We start from the raw sequence: 19,480 nt of genomic DNA, 5'->3' as shown, positions 1-19,480 counted from the left end.
CAGGCTTAAGTTTTCACAAGTATTAAAAAAAATAATAATAATTGACAAAATGAATTCCCTCATAGAGGTCGTATACACAGTAATTGTAATGAATTTTGCCGCTAATGAAAAGCCTAAACTACAACAATGATTCTCCACGACAAGTATGCTTCCGATCAATACAATAAAAAGTCGGCTTAAGTCGGCTTTTTCCTTTCTTTACTTTTTTACTTTTAAAGTCATAGTTGCATTAAGTTTAATCAAAAACACCTATACATGCAGTTTCATGTAAAATTCAGTCAAATGGCTTGTAGTTTTGAATTTTTTTAATTTAATGTTCCTATCACATATTGAACTTCATTCAGTATGAAATATGTAAATAAAGATAACATTCGGCGGTATGCTATTCATAGCCATTAACGGTAACATCAGAATGAAATGGAATTGTACATTAATGCTAAAGCAAAACTCATCTTTCCACATGATTTCACTTACTGCACGTAATTGGATCACTTCACATATCACGGTTACTTTCGCTTATGGTTTTCTCAAATTACAGTATGGGCACACTGTTCTCAGATCATCTAAAGAGCATTTAACTTTCTTATTTTTGGCATGGATGCTGCTTAAAAACAAAATAAAGTCAAGCTGCAACAGGAATGCTGTTTGTATTGCTGCATCCTAATGGATTCACTTGTAAGGACCAGTCAAACCAAACTTCCCAGACCAAGTCAGCAGCTGGGTAATTCAGACCACCCTGCTTTTGTTGATTTCTGGGAAATTAAACAAATAATTGCAGCGAACATAGTTGTAGGAATCAGCTTTATTGCGGGGCAGACTGGGTTACACACTTGCACATAACACAAATCGTAACAGAGTTCATTTCTCCTACAAGTGAGATGTCCTTTGTGTATCGTACCAGCCTATTTTTGGATAGATAAGCTCCACAGAGTTTTGATTTACATTTAGCCTTAGAGAAAACAATTTAACTCACAGGCCAAGAATAAGCCCTGCGACTGATACCCCTGGGGAGTGATCAAAGGTCAGTATTGTTATCATCGATGTTCAGAGGCATTAAAATATCAGGCAGTACGTCTGACATATAAAGGAAAAATTATAAGCTAAGCTATAAACAGGAAACGAGAAAACAGTGAGTACAGTTCAAGCCACAATGAGATCCGTGGCCACATTATCGTCTAACTAGCCGTCTTCCTACGGCTGCAGCGGCTTCCAGGCAGCTCGAGGCACCAGACACCCTGAACAGGACACCAGTGCATCACAGGGCACACACACGTACACACAACGGGCAATTTCACGATGCCAGGCCGTGTTTCCAAAGACTGATCAGAAATATGGGCAATGCAGAGACGCAAACTGCGCACACAGAGCGGAAGTGAGATTCACCAGCCCGTGGTAGGGTTACGCACACTCAGCTACCATGTCACCTGTAACTGGCTATTCGTTAAATACAAAAATACCTTTAATGCCTTCCCAGAACATAGCATGAACCCCAAATATGACCATCCAATTAACATGAAGCAATTAAAAACATTAACAGTCCTTAGTTTTGAAAGACAGAGATGGCCCATTCTGTCTGCCTGTTTTGGGAAATTTATCATAGTCCAATTAATATTTGTTACCCAGGATCGCCACCTTGTGCTAAAAGTGAATCTGCAGCATAGTATGCAAATAATTATAAAACAATATTTGAAAAGAAGAGCATAATCGGCTTTGTATGTATAGCATAAAATGTGATGCACAAAATCAAATAAGTGGAACTTCTCCGGTCACTTTGAATGAACTCCTTTGAAGTGTCAAAACTCTCATTAGTATTATCTACTTTTAAATCATGTCTTAGATTTTATTATATGTTTCAGACATACCGACTCAATATCTACACTTAGTTCAACTGAGCTGTGTATAAAAATGTATTATAGTCAATTCTATGTGAAGTAAGTTATTTATATCTATGACTTTTTTAAATTTTATTGCAAATGGGCACTAATGTAAGCAGAAGCTGCTTGGAAATATCCTGTGTAAATGGGATGGATGTTAGGATGATTAGGGTCAGAGAAGACAAGGAAAAAGTTAAAATCATAAAGTTGTGTAAACTTTAAATAAAGAAGCACAGGACTTTCATGCTTTGACTGCTACTTTAAGATGGTAGACAGTGGCAGCTGCAATCAAACTTGGTTTCAGTAATTGGTTTCACCCCCTTACTCTCCTTGATGCACTGAAGCTTTGTAGGTATACTGAGAGCATGGCCCAGCTGTGGAAGGTATACTGACAGCAATGGCCCAGCTATGGAAGGTATACTGACAGCAATGGCCCAGCTGTGGAAGGTATACTGACAGCATGGCCCAGCTGTGGAAGGTATACTGACAGCAATGGCCCAGCTGTGGAAGGCATACTGACAGCAATGGCCCAGCTGTGGAAGGCATACTGACAGCAATGGCCCAGCTGTGGAAGGTATACTGACAGCAATGGCCCAGCTGTGGAAGGTATACTGACAGCAGTGGCCCAGCTGTGGAGCTGGCTGGTTGAAATAGTCCCAAAGAGACACAACAAACTTGGCAGGAAGAGTCAGAACTGTGTTTATTAGGTATCTGCTAATTACAAGTGTTTTCTTTTCTTGTTCTGTGTTGGCTATGTTACTTGTCGTAGTTCAGGATGGATATGCTGCCACAAATCTCATCTGCTGGGCAGGAACTGTCAGATATTGAAAACACAACTAAAAATCGGCAGAATACATTGAGAAACTCAAAGTCATTCTAACAAACCATCTTCTTTATCCTGATCAGGGTCATGTCTTTTTTGGGGTTTTTTGGGGGGGTGAGGGTTGGAGACTTTCCCAGGCAACAAGCCTGGGGTACACTCTGGAAGACTGGGGTACACACTGGAAGACTGGTGTACACTCTGGAAGACTGGTGTACACTCTGGAAGACTGGGGTACACTCTGGAAGACTGGGGTACACTCTGGAAGGCCGGGGTACACTCTGGAAGGGAAGCCAGCCAACCACAGCGCATATACATATGCAGCCTTACTCTATAACTATTACTCAATTTAGAGAGATCCAGTCAGCCCAACTGCAGGAGGAATCCAACATGGGGAAAACACACACACATCCACACACAAGAATGCTTTTCTAAACACACAGGTATTCAGGTAGACCATTCATTCATTTCTATGGGAAAATCCTAATCCCAACAATAACAACCTTAATCCCTACCCAGCACTGACCTTAACCATAAGTAACCAAACAAAATACGAGATTTTTGGCATTTTTAGTTTTTTGATTGCAGTCACTGATTTTTATAATGTGGGGGAAAAAGTGATTGCCACAACATCACACTGTAGGGACATTTGGTCCCTACAATATAATATATACACACATATAATATATACATGACCAGCAACTCAGTCATATATACACACATATAATATATACATGACCAGCAACTCAGTCATATATACACACATATAATATATACATGACCAGCAACTCAGTCATATATACACACATATAATATATACATGACCAGCAACTCAGTCATATATACACACATATAATATATACATGACCAGCAACTCAGTCATATATACACACATATAATATATACATGACCAGCAACTCAGTCATATATACACACATATAATATATACATGACCAGCAACTCAGTCATATATACACACATATAATATATACATGACCAGCAACTCAGTCATATATACACACATATAATATATACATGACCAGCAACTCAGTCATATATACACACACACTGGTATTTTTTTTCGACATAATGTTTTAATATTTGTAAAACCAATCAGCAACCCAGTACAGGTATAAACAATGAAATTACAGATGCCTTATATGGACAGCCCTTTGTGATGTCACAACGGAATGGAATTTCAAATATGCAGCCTTAACAAAAAAAAAAAAATCACTAAAATTATTGTATTGTACATATAACACAGAACTCAAGTTTCCTAGCCATGCTGTAATTAGGGGATTCAGATGTGATTATGGAAGGTGATACAGAGGTTTTCATTCCAAATGCGCAGAGATGGGTGCTGAGTTCGCACTGGCCTTTGATGAGATTCCCATCGTTACACACTGATGGAATGAAGCAATGCTTCATTTGCAGTTTGCATGAGTACATCAGAATGCTTCTTTTCACGTCCCATCTTTTCTCCTGCAGTGAAGGTTGGGGCCTGAGCACAGACTCAGCCATTTATCTGGGAAAGACCAGCATTAGATACCTGGACTTCTCTGGTTTCGATTACAAATGACTAATTATTGTTCAGTTTTGACTAAAAATATCACATATTAAATGACAAAACTTATTTTCACTAGGTACAAGAAGTTTTTAGTACTTGTACAAACTATTTCTAAGCACTGGTGTCTTATTGCGCCGTTGAGAATAAATATTTTGCTTGAGAACACACCAAAAACGACACCCCAACAGTTATTTTCAGTCATTTAGTTGTTGTATTTATTTATTTTCTGCATGCAGTTTTTTATTTCTTATGTGCTTATTTTCATTTCTTGTTTTTTTTAAAAAAAAAAAACATCTGTAAAGCACTTTGTAAACCCCGTGGTTAAAACAGTGCTGTATGAATAAGGATGGATATTAGGAATAATGCCAAGCTGCCCCCAGGACCCGGGTACGAGGATGGCAAAAACAGATTCTTCCTCCCAGAAAAGGGAAAAGCAAATTCAACATGCTGAATAATACCAGGCAGACAAATCTGGCGAGTGTAGGGTCTTGGTAAATATCGCACTCGTTTTTGTAAACTTGCAGGAACAGTGGAAAGTCTTCTGAACCCAGTTCCTGTTCAGAATCAGTGGCGGCCGCGGGTCTGGCCACAGGTCTGGCCGCGGGTCCGACCTTCTTTCTCCCACAGGCCATTTTTAAAAAAACTCACTTATCCAATTTATCGTAATTGTTTTAAACAAAAGGGAGGCTTTTGTGGTCTCATTTTAAAATGTCAGGGCTCCAGAATTATGCCGATGATTCGTGTGAAATATTGTCCACTGCAGACAGTATGTAGCTGCCCACAGCTTTCTCAGTTGGATGCCATTTGGAAATTTTTGCTTCCCCAATTTTTATGAATATTTAAAAACAGTAATTCTGAGAAAGAGTTGGGCTTAGACTTTCCTGAGAGAAGTTTGGCCTTCCCAGGCTATGCACGCACACGCACACGCACACGCACACACACGCGGGTGCCTCAGCTGCCCAATACCCCAAAGATCAGGGGCTCAGATCCCTCCCCCCTTTGCCTTCTCGGCACGCCATCCTTTTGTTATACAGGTCCAAACACATGAAATAAATTGCTCTTTGTATGCTGGACTGGTACTGCATTCAGAGAGCAGCCCTGCCTTATGTCCTATATGGATGGGAGAGCCCCCCCCCCCCCCCAGCATCCTGTACTGGATAAGTGGCTGGAAGATGGATCTGCACATCTGGGGTCCTTAATATCATCAGAAACAGCTGCAAAAGTGTGCTTTGGTTTCCTAGAATCTCCTGCAGTGTGCTGACATGATTCCCCCCAAATGTTCTTGCGTTTTTCCTTTATATACTTACAAGGGTGACCACAAATGGAAGGAATCACTGGAACTGCACATAACATGACCGTCCATAGGTCACTGAAGTCGGACATAAAAGACAAACACAAGTATGAAGCACTGAATACCTTCAAAGCCCCTCAAAGATAGCCCTGCAGAATCTGCAGTTGCAAAGATTGTCACAAAGAGCATTTGTGCCACAAAAAGAACCATATGAATGCTACATACTGTACAAGGGCTACCTTATGCTGATATATTATCTGGCTGATTAAATTAAATTAAATTAAGATGGCATGCATATATCGGCACTGGAGGAAAACCCAGCGGCAATGTCCCTTTAAATATTTAGCATGAGAAGTGCAAGGAAGATGAGATCATTTCACTTGTCGAAATGAAATTTTACATACATAGGTAGAGAGCAGGCAGGCCGTACTGTAGGTGGTCTTGTCAGCCAACAGACAGTGTACTGTACAGTAGGTGGTCTTGTCAGCCAACAGACAGTGTACTGTACAGTGCTGCCTGACATATAATACTACAGTACTGCAAAGAACTCCAGTTACCTATGTTTTACTTCCTGTTTTCTGCAAAGTATCTAAACTACTTAGTACAGTATTAAAAACATCTTGACAGGGCAAAGTAGCCTTTGTAAGTGACTATGGAAATATTCAATCAACGCCCAAATCGTTTAACATCCCTTTTTTACAGAAGGTAATGCAAACGTTACACAGGGAATACCTGTGATGTATGATATTTCAAATGGGGTACTGTTGACAGCAGAACCTCATTTTTATAGTGAACATAGCTTCACTACACATTCACAATGATTCTCCTGATGATTTTGATCTGTTATATGTCAACACTGGCATTTAAGTCATGGTGGTGTCTGGAAGAATACCCACAATTCCATGCTGTGGGATAGGAAAAACGGGTCAGGTGGTGTCTGGAAGAATACCCACAATTCCATGCTGTGTGATAGGAAAAACGGGTCAGGTGGAGTCTGGAAGAATACCCACAATTCCATGCTGTGTGATAGGAAAAACGGGTCAGGTGGTGTCTGGAAGAATACCCACAATTCCCTGCTGTGTGATAGGAAAAACGGGTCAGGTGGTGTCTGGAAGAATACCCACAATTCCATATAAAACATATAAAGATTTGTACACACCCCTGTTAAAATGTCAGGTTTTTGTGATGTAAAAAATACAATAACTCATTTCAACTGCAACCTGTACAATTCAATTGAAAAACAAATCAGTTAGTGGTAAAAATATTTAAAAAATGTACAATTAGCTGGTTGCATAAATGTGCACACCATTAAATTAATTCTTTGTTGAAGCACCTTTTGATTTAATTACAGCATTCAGACTTTCTGAATAGGAGTCTATCAGCATGCCGCATCTTGACTTGCCAATATTTGCCCACTCTTCCTTGCAAAAGCGCTCCAAATCTGTCAGATTGTGAGGGCATCTCTTGTCAACTTTGTAAGAAAAGACTTCCGTCTTGCGAGCCGACCCCATAGTGCAGACATATAGAGAATGCAGGAGACTGCTGTCACATGTTGAACACACCAAGCACTTGCCAGAAATCCCTGCAGCTCCTGTGATGTTGCTGCAGGCCTCTCAGCAGCCTCCCTGAGCAGTTTTCATCAATTTTGGAGGGACGTCCAATTCTTGGTAACGTCACTGTTGTCCCATATTTTCTCCACTTCTTGATGACTGTCTCCAGTGTTCCATGGTGTATCTAATGCCGTGGAAAACTTGTATACTCTTCTCCTGACTGACACCTTTCTACAATGAGATTCACAATGCTTTGTAAGCTCTCCCACACAGAACCGTGCAGGTTAAAGGTCACATTGAAGGTAGGAAAAGTTTTGAAATGATTTATCTTAGTCACATTTTTTTTTTACTTCACAAGAACCTGGCATTTTTAGGGGGGTGGGGGTCCATACACTGTTTATATCCTCTGTACAGCCCGCATGGAACTGTGTGTGTATATATGACTGAGTTGCTGGTCATGTATATATTATATGTGTGTATATATTATATTGTAGGGACCAAATGTCCCTACAGTGTGATGTTGTGGCAATCACTTTTTCCCCACATTATAAAAATCAGTGACTGCAACCAAAAAAATAAAAATGCCAAAAATCTCGTATTTTGTTTGGTTACTTATGGTTAAGGTCAGTGCTGGGTAGGGATTAAGGTTGTTATTGTTGGGATTAGGATTTTCCCATAGAAATGAATGAATGGTCTACCTGAATGGTCTAGCAGACTTTGCTGGATGCCATGAGCCACATTCAGGCCAACCACAGCAATACCTTCTTCTACTTCAGGCTGATGGAAGAGTTGTAGGACCAGCAAGGCTGACACGCTCCCTGGCCTTGCAGCAAGCTCACCTTCAGGGCTAATGAAGGAGCACAGGCATCCCCAATGACTGTGATGAACACCACCTGCACAGCTTCCTCCCTGCATCTGTGCTTCCTAACCCCCAGCTATTAGCGTAGAAGCTGGAGGTAGTCTAAACACAATTTAACACTGACAGAAGATTAAACTTTGCAATAGGATTTGCATACATGCTGCTCGTGTTTTTATAACAGAAAATACACAATCTCATGTTAGGCCTACTTGTTCTCGTGTATTTCTTGGATAAACTTCAAAATCTGTCAGTTTGGATTTTTTTTTTGTCATCTTTAAGGGGTCAGGGATGCTGGCACAGTAATTTCCAAGACATTCTGGAAAAGGGAATGAAAATTTTTATTCAACAAAAAAAAATCTGCATATTTTGAAAACATCTGCAGTGTTCTTGAAAAAATAGGTAGAAAACACATAACATGGCAGCAGAAGCTTGGGGTTTCGATGTGCTTCCTGCGATCGCTTCAGGCTGTATCTGTGTTAATGCAAAAAGGCTGCAACATCAACAGACTGCGAATCAGGTAACTACAACCCCAGAGGTACAAGCCAAGGTCACAGCAATGGCTATTTCTAACGTATGTTTTTAACAGAAGTCAGTATTCATGTCATGTCACATTTACAGTAATTCCCCTGCTCCCCTCCCAACACCACAGCCGGTCCTTATACTCAGAAACCACTAGTTAGGGAAACAGCAGCCAGCTGTGTCTAAAAGCTTTCAGTCTGTGGGTCTCGAGCTGGGGAGGGTCAGACGCACTGGAACGCCCTCCAATCTGCCACAGTATCACACAACACCCTCAGCAGTGGAAACACATTAATACCCTTTTGAGCCGGCGCCAGGAAGAGTGGCACCCAGGAGCTGCATTTCATGCCAGCGGCTGCCATGTGAGCTGATCACCGCCCTCGTGCCACCAGACGGCCCGCGAGCAGAGGCCAGCTGGCGCCGCTTTGCCGAAATGACAGCGCTGGGGATGAACAGAGGCACACTTTGGTAGTATTTGTCATTTTTGTGCGTTTTGTAAAGTATCACAAAACACGACACTGCAAAATGTTCTTCCTTCTTACGTCTCGCCCAGCACTGCGTGCGTTACAGCTGCAGGTGCGCAGACCCGACACGCAGCCTCGCAGCTCTCGCTCCAGCTGCGCACTGCACTGCCGGGAACAGCCCTCACGTCACACAGAGTGCGGTTAACGAAGGTCCGGGAACGAGCCCAACCGAAAGCTGCTTGCCGTTAGCGTCCCTGGTAAATCGCTCTCGAGTTAAAACTCTTCTTTGAATATTGCTGAATTTTTTCTGACAACACTTCAGGAAAAAAGCTAAATAAACCATTCATAAAGAGAGTTTTCTAGTTCATTCAAGATTACTGGGAACAAACCTGTGTCACTAATGTAAAAAATTAAAGTGGTGTTTAGAAAACAATGCCCATCGTTTTACCAAAAAATATTCATTAAGCAACATTTCATTTGACGTGATTTGCTGATTGTAGTGCTTCATTCATATTCTGGTGACAATGAGAGTCCGTGCCCTGCTTCACGTTGATAGTTTGGTCCCAGTTCGCAGAGGCCCATGGAGATCAGTCTAATAACTGGTATTCTTGTTTCCGATAAAGACAGTAGTGTTGGACCATGAACACCACGTCAAAGAAGATGGAGAATACGCCCAAGCCAAACTTCGTCGGGTCCCCAAAAATCAGCCGCCATTCATCTGCAAATAAACACAAACCAAACATAGTATTTATTGAAGTATAGTTGGGGGAAAAAACAGATTTCTCAGGTTCATCTGCTTTATGTAAGACCCTGCAGTTGTTCTGTGCACTACCCTGTGATTATTCCATTATTCTCATGGAAAATGATCTCGGAAGACACATATAAGAGAGTGTCACCTTGACTGTGTCTGTATCTGAGTGTGCAACATCCCCCTGCGCCAGGCTGGCGTGCCCTGCTACCACGGGCTCCTCCCTCAGCCCAGACACACAGGCTGCACTCCCGCCTTACATCCTGTGCTGCTGGGATTGGCTACAGGACCACCTGTGACCCTGCTCTCGATAGGCTGCTGCAGGATGGACGGATGGATGGATGGATGGCAGAATACTATTACACTAAATAATATGATTTGGTTTGCCATTAGTTCCTCTCTTTACAGAATCATTTCAGGTTCTGATCAGAAGGGAGGCGGATGAAGGCCAGGCAGGAGCTGGGGTGCCAGATAGGCCGGGGTAGTATTACGGTGACACCCCATACGGTGTTCATTGGCCAAAAATATCCCCGCCACGCGCTCACCAGAATAGTGTCGCCTTTTAAAATACCGTATAATGTGGTCTGATGTCTGGATGGTATGACTGTATTAAAGATCAAATACCACCGAGCACAGTGCTGGTTGGGGTCTCGGTAACTTTACAGCCAGTGAATAGCATAATGACAGATTTCCAGGACATTATGCATCATTTGAGGGTGACAGGGAGGTGCCACCACACTGCAGGAGACTCACAGGGCATCAAGGAGAAGGTGGCAAGTCTGATTTCTTAGTTTCTCTCTCTGGTGATTACAGTATGTGTTTATAGTATTTCTGACATGACGTTTTAAGTCCTGTTTGTACAGCTCTTGCTTCCACAACTATCTTGTTTCTCTTCAGTTGCTGCCAGCTTCGTCGAACAGCACAGGCATCTAAGCCGACTCCCTGTTTAGTGTTACCAGCTTCACTTTAAATCACTTTGATGAAAATCATTTGCCAGATAAACAAATGTAGATGTCCCATGTTAGTTACAGTATGGTGCAGTGAGCTCAACCAATGGTATCCTTCACTGCATCGTACACTGCATCGTACACCATCCCTTCGCTACATTCACAGGGTAGCCAACACACATGCAAACGCATTTACACATATGTAACGGTTTTATTACCTAAATAGTCGGCAGGGTTTGCAAACTACCCCAAACACTTTTGATGTAGCTAATTTTAGGTTTATAATGGAATAACAGATTTGCTGTAAGATTTCTCAGGTATGTACATTATGAGACTCTGAACACGTGGGCGTCACGCCAAATGCATGAGACTTGGCAATCTTACACTGAGCCTTAGGACCTTACGTGCAGCGTTGGGTACTGAACCTCACCATTATTGTAGGACTGCAGAAACATCTGCAGGAGGCTGAAAGTGCCCCCAGTAAAGTCAAGCAGGACGTTTCCGATGCTCCACCCTTCAGTGCTTTTTCTCTGATAGTTCATGTAAGCCTTGGGGAACAGACAGACTACCATGAAGTGACAGTGAGAACTGAACAGACAAAGGAAGACTGGCAGCATGCAGAGCCAGGCAGGGCTATGATCCTTGGCATATTACGGGCGTTAAGTGGCATGAGGATCAGACCTTCTGCACAGCTGAGAAACAACGCCGTGAGCTCACAAAGGAGGTAAATCATTTAAGGTCATCGGCTAATAAAAATAACGTGAATTAAAATTCCCAGATATCGTACTTATTACTTACTTGGCATTAATTACAGGGTTGCCAACTTTGGTCAGCTGGATGGAGTGAGATTTTCAATTCGAGTCAAGTCTGCACACAAATTTTTCATGGATGTTACAGTTTATTACCTTGTAAATGGTCTGCAGGGTTTGCAAACTACCCCAGTGATTTTGATGTAGGTAATTTTAGGTTTATATTGGAATAACATAGATTTGCCCTAAGATTTCTGATGTGAGCGTGAGAGCCTGAAAGTGTGAGTGTCATGCCAGATGCGTGAGAGCTGGCAACCCTGTAATCACAATACGATTTAAACCTCCTACAAAATATAGAACAGCAAGCAACAGACAAGTATACCTGCGGTATGTATTTCACCAGAGTCACACCTAACTTAATGTAGGAGAAGTAATAGAGATATTCCAGCCATGTGATTGTGCCGGCCAGAGCCAGGAAGAGGGTAACCAGAGCAAACGACCAGCCGATCACCAGCAAAACAATGGCCACTTTGGAAACCTTCTGTCCACCTCTCTAAAAGGCAAAAACAAAAGAGTTTCATTTTGCCATTTTCTCCTCATTAGTGGGAGATGGAGGGGGTTCTTCAGGCAAACTGTCAGTCCCCATCACAGGAGAAGCGACATGCCTGCTTGCTCACATCGTAAAGCGCCGCTTACCTCGTAAATAACACACTGACAGATGTATACCAGTGTCAGCAGCACTGCATGCAGGCTGAAAAACACATCATTGGAATCTACTGGGTTCACACCATTTGGATTCTTTTTCAGGAACTCCTCCTGAGAAGATGAAATCCCAGCATTTATCAGCACACATAATATCCCCTGTATGGGCTGCAAACATGTGCCCCCACCCCGAAGAAGTGAGCCCCTGGAATTTGTGCCCTCAGAGAGACTCCCCGCATCTCCTCTCTCTCCCTCCTTGCAGTCCTACAGTAGATGCTTTTACATCCACTGAAACTTTGTTGAAAGGCCAGGACTGTATACGGCCATTGAAGTCAAAGCAGATCTCACCGAAATCTTATTGTGTTAATTAATAAAGTACAATGAAATATGCACAAAGCTTCTGTTACTTTGCAAACCTCACACTTCCCATGCCTAGGCTACAAAAACATCAGGATTTAAAAAAAGAAAACAATAAAACCTTGTTATTACCAATTAAAAGCTAACAAGTTAAAAACCTACCTTCATATAGGGGACCCAGAAAAGGCCCACATTGAAGACACTGTAAGCAATAAATCCAGTCAGATTGAGGGCTAGGAAGTCGAAGTTCAGGCCGACCACACTGCAGAAAAGGGGGGGGAAACAAATGTTACTGATCAATTCATGGCCAACTTGTATTCAGTTTGAAATGACAATAAAGGAAAACTACAGACAAACATCTTATACTGTAGTATATGTATAAAGAAAAACCTTTTTCTTTTCCAGTTCTCATATACTTGAGGGTAGAATGAAATCGACCAAGCTAGGAAGTAAATCCAGCCAATCACTTGGTTGATAATCTCAAGGATCCTGCTGCGTATGACCAGGAAACGGATCCGGGCTGTAAATCTGATACAAACAGGAGATATTTTTGGACAAGGAAACACAAGTTCCAAGTCTTAAAGTTTCTTTTTCCCTTTGCAAATCTGCCGAAATCTCTTTGCAGTACAAGACTAAAACAAAAAGTTTTGAATTAACTTTATGTATTTCACCAGAGTCACACCCTCATCTACTAGTGGGGTACCACAGGGTTCAATTTTAGGACCATTATTGTTCCTAATTTACATTAATGATATTGACACCAATACATACAGTAAACTGGTTAAATTTGCAGACGACACCAAGGAGGTTGGTGTAGCAGATACTCAATTAGTAGCACAGAGGCTACAACAGGATCTTGATTTAATTAGCGACTGGGCTGATACCTGGCAGATGAAATTGAACATAGATAAATGTAAGGTAATCCATGCAGGGAGCAGAAATATAAAAGTATATAAAGATACACAAGCAGTGCTGGACCAAAGCCAGGAAGATAATGAAAGACCCTTGTCATCCCAACAATGGACTATTCTCTCTGTTGAGGTCAGGGAAGTGTCTTCGCTCCCTCAAGACCAACACTGAGAGAATGAGGAGGAGCTTCTTCCCTCAGGCTGTTTGGGTTCTGAACCAGAACACCACCTAGGACTGGACTCAGATCACTGCTCCCCCCTTCCCCCCCCCCCCCCCCACACACACTGTACTTTACACAGATAATAATAATTGCACATTTTATTCTATTTGTACATGTTTTAATTTCAATTTCTATTTTTTATTCTTAACTCTATATTCTATATTTTATCTCTATTCTATTATTACATTTCATTCTTATCTTCTATTTTATTTTTTTGTATTCTATTTAATTCTTAATAGGTCGGGCACTGCAAATATATTTCACTGCATGTTGTACTATGTATGATTGTGTATGTGAAATCTGAATTAGAATTTAAAATTTGAATTTGATATTTTATGGGTTCTACTGAAATAAAGGTAGCTGATTATGAGAAAGATTTTGGTGTGTATGTTGATGCTTCCATGTCTCATTCTCGCCAGTGTGGGGAAGCAATAAAAAAGGCCAATAGAATGTTGGGTTACATCTCCAGGTGTGTGGAGTTTAAGTCAAGGGAGGTAATGCTAAGATTATACAATTCCTTGGTGAGACCTCACCTAGAATATTGTGTACAGGTTTGGTCACCATATCTTAAAAAGGACATAGCGGCCTTAGAAAAGGTGCAGCGTAGGGCCACAAGAATGATTCCTGGTCTTAAAGGAATGTCATAGGAGGAAAGGTTAGTTGAGCTAAATCTGTTCAGCCTCAAGCAAAGGAGACTGAGGGGGGACATGATCCAGGTCTATAAGATTCTAACAGGTTTGGATGCTATTCATCCAAATAGTTACTTCAGCATTAGTTCAAATACAAGAACTCGTAGTAGTTGGTTGATCTCAGCTACACCAAAACGTTTTAGCTCGTAAAATATATATTTACTTGTCACCTACTAGCTGGGGCGTTAAAATTGTCATTAATCTTTAAAGCTGATCCGTCAGCATGACTCCGGTTCCTCCGCATCCTACTCGCCCGCTGTCATGTTGTGGTGACTTACCCTCTTAGGTCACTGCAGAGGTAAGCAGTTACCTGACCCACTTTTTCAGCATGGACCTCAAAGCTGCTGGATTGGGCTCCTGCAGGCAGCAGAACCTGTCAAAAAGCATTCAATAATCAAACCAGTGTTAAGGAAGCCGTGATGGCCCTCAGAAGTCACACACATAAACATCACAAATTTCATGTGGACACTGAGCACACCACTCATATGGAAATATAATAAAAGGCAAGAAAAAAATTAATGCCCCTCCATCCATCCATTCATCCATCCATCCATCCTTGTGCAGTACAAGATTGTACTGAACCTGAGACTCACTGCAGGAAACACACAGCACAAGGCAGCAGCTGCTGCAAACACACAATTTAAATACGTTTATTCACCTGCCGATATGTTTTTCGAATAAGGGAGGAAATTAAAGTGCCAGTATTCAGCAAAAATAAGGACAGAAATGCCAGAGAACCCGTCAGCACAAAGCATCTTACCTCTTCAGGGAGCAGAATAATGCTGGTGACATTTCGGGAAGAATAAGTAACATTGAAGTGCAAGACAACAGTGTAGTTCACTGCAGAACTAGAAAAACAAGCAATAACAAACATATGAGTCACTGTTCTGCTAAATAATCAGCTCCAATAGCAAAATATACTAAATATCTAAACACAGCTCTGCCTGAAATGATATACAACGCAAAAAGAAATTTATACTTCAAAGAGTCAAACAAAAGCTGTACCATCTTTATGCAATCATGCAACACTTTCTTCTGAAAATGACTAATAATACAAATGTCTCAGCTACAAAGCCAGCTCACAGTAGGAAACCCTTTAATAATCTTGGTAACCCTAGCTGACTCTCCTATGGACATTCCGCATCAATGTACCACAAATCATAGCATACAATATGATGTTTGCCATTTATAACACGACACATTTCACAGTATTTCACTTCAAGTGAATTTACAGCAGGTTAGACAGCAGATCCCATTTCTGATTTCTGTATGTATAATGCTACAGTAAAATTTTTCAGAAAACAGTTTTGCAGCTTCCAACAGAAACTGCACAGTAATTTCATGTTTTTTGCTGGGGTCACTAATCATAACTGTTCACATGTTGCGCACGCTCTGCCACACACCCTCCTGAAGCGTTAACTCTTCAGTCTTTTTCAGGAACCCATAGCAGACAAGAAACCAGCCAGCACTGCTGCTTTGGGACGGCATCACTTACAGTCATAATCAGTCCTGATTTCTATTCCACTGACCACAGCAACCTATACACACATGAGCCATTTACAGTTCATATATGTTTTACCTAGAGCAATGTGTTCAAATGTGTGACATAAGAGTAAATGACCTGAATCATTAAAACACAATAATAAAAAAATCACCTTAAATATATTCATCACTGAATTTCTTTCCCATGTGGTTGTGGATCATTTGTAAACCTTTTCATATTGTCACCCATCAAACATGCTGCACCCCAGCAGTATCTGACTGAAATATCCACAACACTCTTCCCAAAAACATATGGTCGACATTACAACCCATTGTCTTGAATTCTAAGAACTCCAACAATAGTCTTAAAGCTGCCCCTTTGTGATAATCTGATCCAGAATGGTTCTGACACATTGGGCCATGATAAGTTTAGATCACAAGATGGATCTGCTTCGACTCTGAAAAGGGAAATTGTTTCTTTCTGAGGCTGATCCCACTGAAGTCTGACTTTCACAGCCATTATCTCATTCAGGTTGATAGGCTGAGATCCCTCTTTATAGAGGTTAAACAATTCATTTGTATTACCATACAAAGGGTATAAGGGAAAAACGACAAATGTATATGAATTATATGAATCTGTGCTGAGCAACTGAAGACAATTAAGCAGTCAAAATATATGTAACATGATATAATAGAAAAACTTAATACTATAATATTGTGGCCTCCAGTAGATGCATAACAAGCTGGATAGTATATTTTTAACAAGAACATTTAACTGGTATGCAAATAAAGCTTTGTATACAGTATCATGTTCATATATTGACTTCTTAAAAATGACAGGTTCCTGTCAGACTTTTGTAATTACAGTACATTTAAAAAATAAACATTCTAATTTATTTATCATACAGGTGTAATCACGTATAACGATGGATTGTTATAAATGTGTTTCTCAATATAAACTCTAGAATTACCTTGCCTCAAAGCTGATGTTTTGCGAAGTATTCTCCACTAAACTTACAGCTGCTGGAGCAGACAGGGTCACATTTGCGTCTATAGTGAGAAGAAACCAAACCAGCATTACACTGAAGATAATTGTATACCCATCATTGGTAATGCTGTCCAAATTTCACCATAAAGCGTGTGTTAAAATCCACGATCAGCAAGCGATCGCGTACCGTACCGTACTTTAGAAACTCACCACATGTCATAAGAACTGTTAATGCCAGAGCCAGAGTAGGGAGAACTCTGTATGCTGACATCCTCAGTGTTAAAAATGGCACCTGTCTGCTTCTGCTAGAAAAATCCCTTTCCTGGTATGAAAAAAAAGTAAATCAACCAACATTACTCATTTTTCACACCGTAACAGAAAAACATTAAACAATGAATTTAACTTCATCATGTCACATCTTTACGTAATATATATCATAACTGTACATGCAAATACAGTACAGTACATGAAAATAAGCTAATACTTCCCCTTTCGTGTATGGTACGAAGTGAGTTAAACACAAATAACTAGCAAAATAAAAGCGGCCTTGTTGGCGACTGAACAGTAGCACCCTATATTTTAATCACATATTCATGCCGTTCCATGTGCAACACTCACATATTTTTACAACCAGACAATTTACAAACTCACCACTCCGCAGACTGTCCGGCTTCACGTTGTCTCTTCCGCGTCCGTCATGCAGGTCACATGACAAAAGTCAGCTGATTTGTGCCCGGGGCGGGTGACGTATAGTTTTTTTCACCTTTCGAGATGCTGTTTGTTCAGAAAAGCTCGTACATTTAGGTTATTCCTTCTGTGTGAACTCGCTTCCTCAGCTATTATCGCCATATGCTAAACATAATTTACCACAACCATCTGTGATGTAGTTTTCATAAATATTTGTAAAAACTGTAGACATAACAATTATGCTCTATCGGTTACTGAGTTGACAGGGTAAAAACAGAATAAAACAAATGAATAAATAAAAACACGCGCATTTACATCGACTATCACTGCACCATTTATCCTTTAAACTTTCGGTATGGCTTCTTGAAAAGAAAACAGTATCCTGACTTGTACACTTGCCAATGAACACCGTAATCTTATCCAACGTTCTTCCTACATCACACTGACATCATGTTTCCCCAGGCACAGATGACGATAAACTACGTTCAAACCAAGATAATTTAACAAACCATCGACTGCAAACCCTGTAGATGCCCCTCTCCCTCTCTGTGAATACCCTACATATTCATCATATTTCATCTCCTGATTAAAATATGTACGTACTTGAAAATAACCATGTTGTCAACCGGTCAAATAGATCAAATACCTAAAATTACCGGATTTATGATTTATGACTGTAAGGTATACGGGTGATGTTTTCCGAACACACAACAGGAATAAATTAACACCTGGATAAAGGCAAGTTCCTTTTTCTATGGACTTTTTAAAAAAAAAAAACAAAAACAAGGTCTATACCGCCACCTACTGTGTAGGAGTGCAAGCAAGTGTATCACACACTAACCTGACCAAAAAGTTTTGCTGATCAGTTCAAAATCCAGCCCAACAAATCTTTGTTTAAGAAACTAATCAGATATTTTATCACATATAAGAACAAGCATATTTCCTATAAGCCATACTACACGAATAGCTGTTATGAAAAGCCTGATGCAGCAGTAGAATGGCCGGGAACACGTGACTAACATTTCATATCACAGAAAGCAAAACCACCAGTCAACTAAACGCAGCACTAGTCCTGTGTGCCACCGGGTGGGATCAGTATCACAGCCGTCTCTAGCCTCCACATAAATGGATCTCTCACATGTTGCTGATCCCACGTGCCTTGTAAAAATGTTTTTTTTTTATTATTGTAAAACCAGCTGACACTTGTTTTTTTCTGAGTTTCACAAAGTTGTGTTTTTTTGGCCTGAATTGTCTGTTTAATATTATTGTGTATAAACAGGGGTAATCCGCTGCCTGTTCCCAGCATAAAACCTGCATTTCAGCTTGTAATACTTGATTACTGCCAAAATGTGTTTACATGTTGTTTATTAGGAAACATCTGAAGGAGTTTTGAATCTCTGCAGGTTGCACGGAGACACATGACCAATATACTATATCTCCTGCCACTAAAACATGCCATTGTGTTGCAGTGCAAGTGTAAAACAAAATGCAAGAAATTGCAGCACAAATAAGATTTTCAAATGTAATATCAAATTGCTATTAAAACAAGTAAGAGGCATTTAAGAGCATTAGGTAATGGACTTGGTTGGTGGTTTAAGTTAAAAAATAAGGCAAGCTATAATATGCTTGGTTAGTGACCTTATAATCAACCCATGTTCCTCCAACAATGTAACCAGCTATATCCAGCCGAACTGCATCATCAGCTTAACGAAGTGTACTCATATTTTATAACCTCTGTGTTTGCATTGCATTTTTATTAATCCCAAAGAATTATTCGTTTGTAGTTGCAAAAGTAAATGCCATATTATCGCATATTACCCATAACTTACTAATGAAGCAGAACAGCGGCGCAAAACAGGGGTACTTCACTTACTGCCTGGACGTCAAGAAAGTATATTTTGCAACACGGATTGTAATGTGCATCCTTTTCACGCTTACTTTTTTAGGACAGTGAGACAGGGGTATTAGTTAGGCCTAAGTATTTATATATAGCCGATGAATCATGTAGTGTACACGCAAAAAAGGAAAGAAAAATAATACACGATGTCCACGCAATTAAAC

At 40.6% G+C, this 19,480-nt stretch overlaps 1 protein-coding gene across 1 annotated transcript; it reads right to left on the bottom strand.

The window, feature by feature from the left end:
* Nucleotides 1–8,281: 8,281 nt before the first annotated feature.
* ctns (cystinosin, lysosomal cystine transporter) lies at nt 8,282–19,384 on the bottom strand. Its single transcript, XM_023843568.2, has 12 exons — nt 18,023–19,384; nt 17,384–17,506; nt 16,943–17,054; nt 16,716–16,794; nt 15,023–15,110; nt 14,541–14,635; nt 12,835–12,972; nt 12,607–12,706; nt 12,082–12,201; nt 11,768–11,938; nt 11,067–11,184; nt 8,282–9,659 (listed from the first exon to the last, which is right to left on the bottom strand). Exons 3-12 carry the CDS (start codon nt 17,001–17,003, stop codon nt 9,529–9,531), a joined length of 1,101 nt encoding a protein of 366 aa, XP_023699336.2. The 5' UTR covers nt 17,004–17,054; nt 17,384–17,506; nt 18,023–19,384; the 3' UTR covers nt 8,282–9,528.
* Nucleotides 19,385–19,480: the final 96 nt, after the last annotated feature.

Source organism: Paramormyrops kingsleyae, chromosome 15 (assembly GCF_048594095.1).
Source record: "Paramormyrops kingsleyae isolate MSU_618 chromosome 15, PKINGS_0.4, whole genome shotgun sequence".
Taxonomy (NCBI): Eukaryota; Metazoa; Chordata; class Actinopteri; order Osteoglossiformes; family Mormyridae; genus Paramormyrops; species Paramormyrops kingsleyae.
Note: the sequence above shows the minus strand (reverse complement) of the source record. Positions and strands in the feature narration are given on the sequence as shown.

Coding starts and splice junctions, on each gene's coding strand:
- ctns (XM_023843568.2), bottom strand. CDS start 17,003: ATGTCAGCATACAGAGTTCTCCCTACTCTGGCTCTGGCATTAACAGTT. Junction 15,111..16,715: donor AACATCAGCTTTGAGGCAAG/GTAATTCTAGAG, acceptor TTGTTTTTCTAG/TTCTGCAGTGAACTACACTG. Junction 12,707..12,834: donor GAGAACTGGAAAAGAAAAAG/GTTTTTCTTTAT, acceptor CCTTTTCTGCAG/TGTGGTCGGCCTGAACTTCG.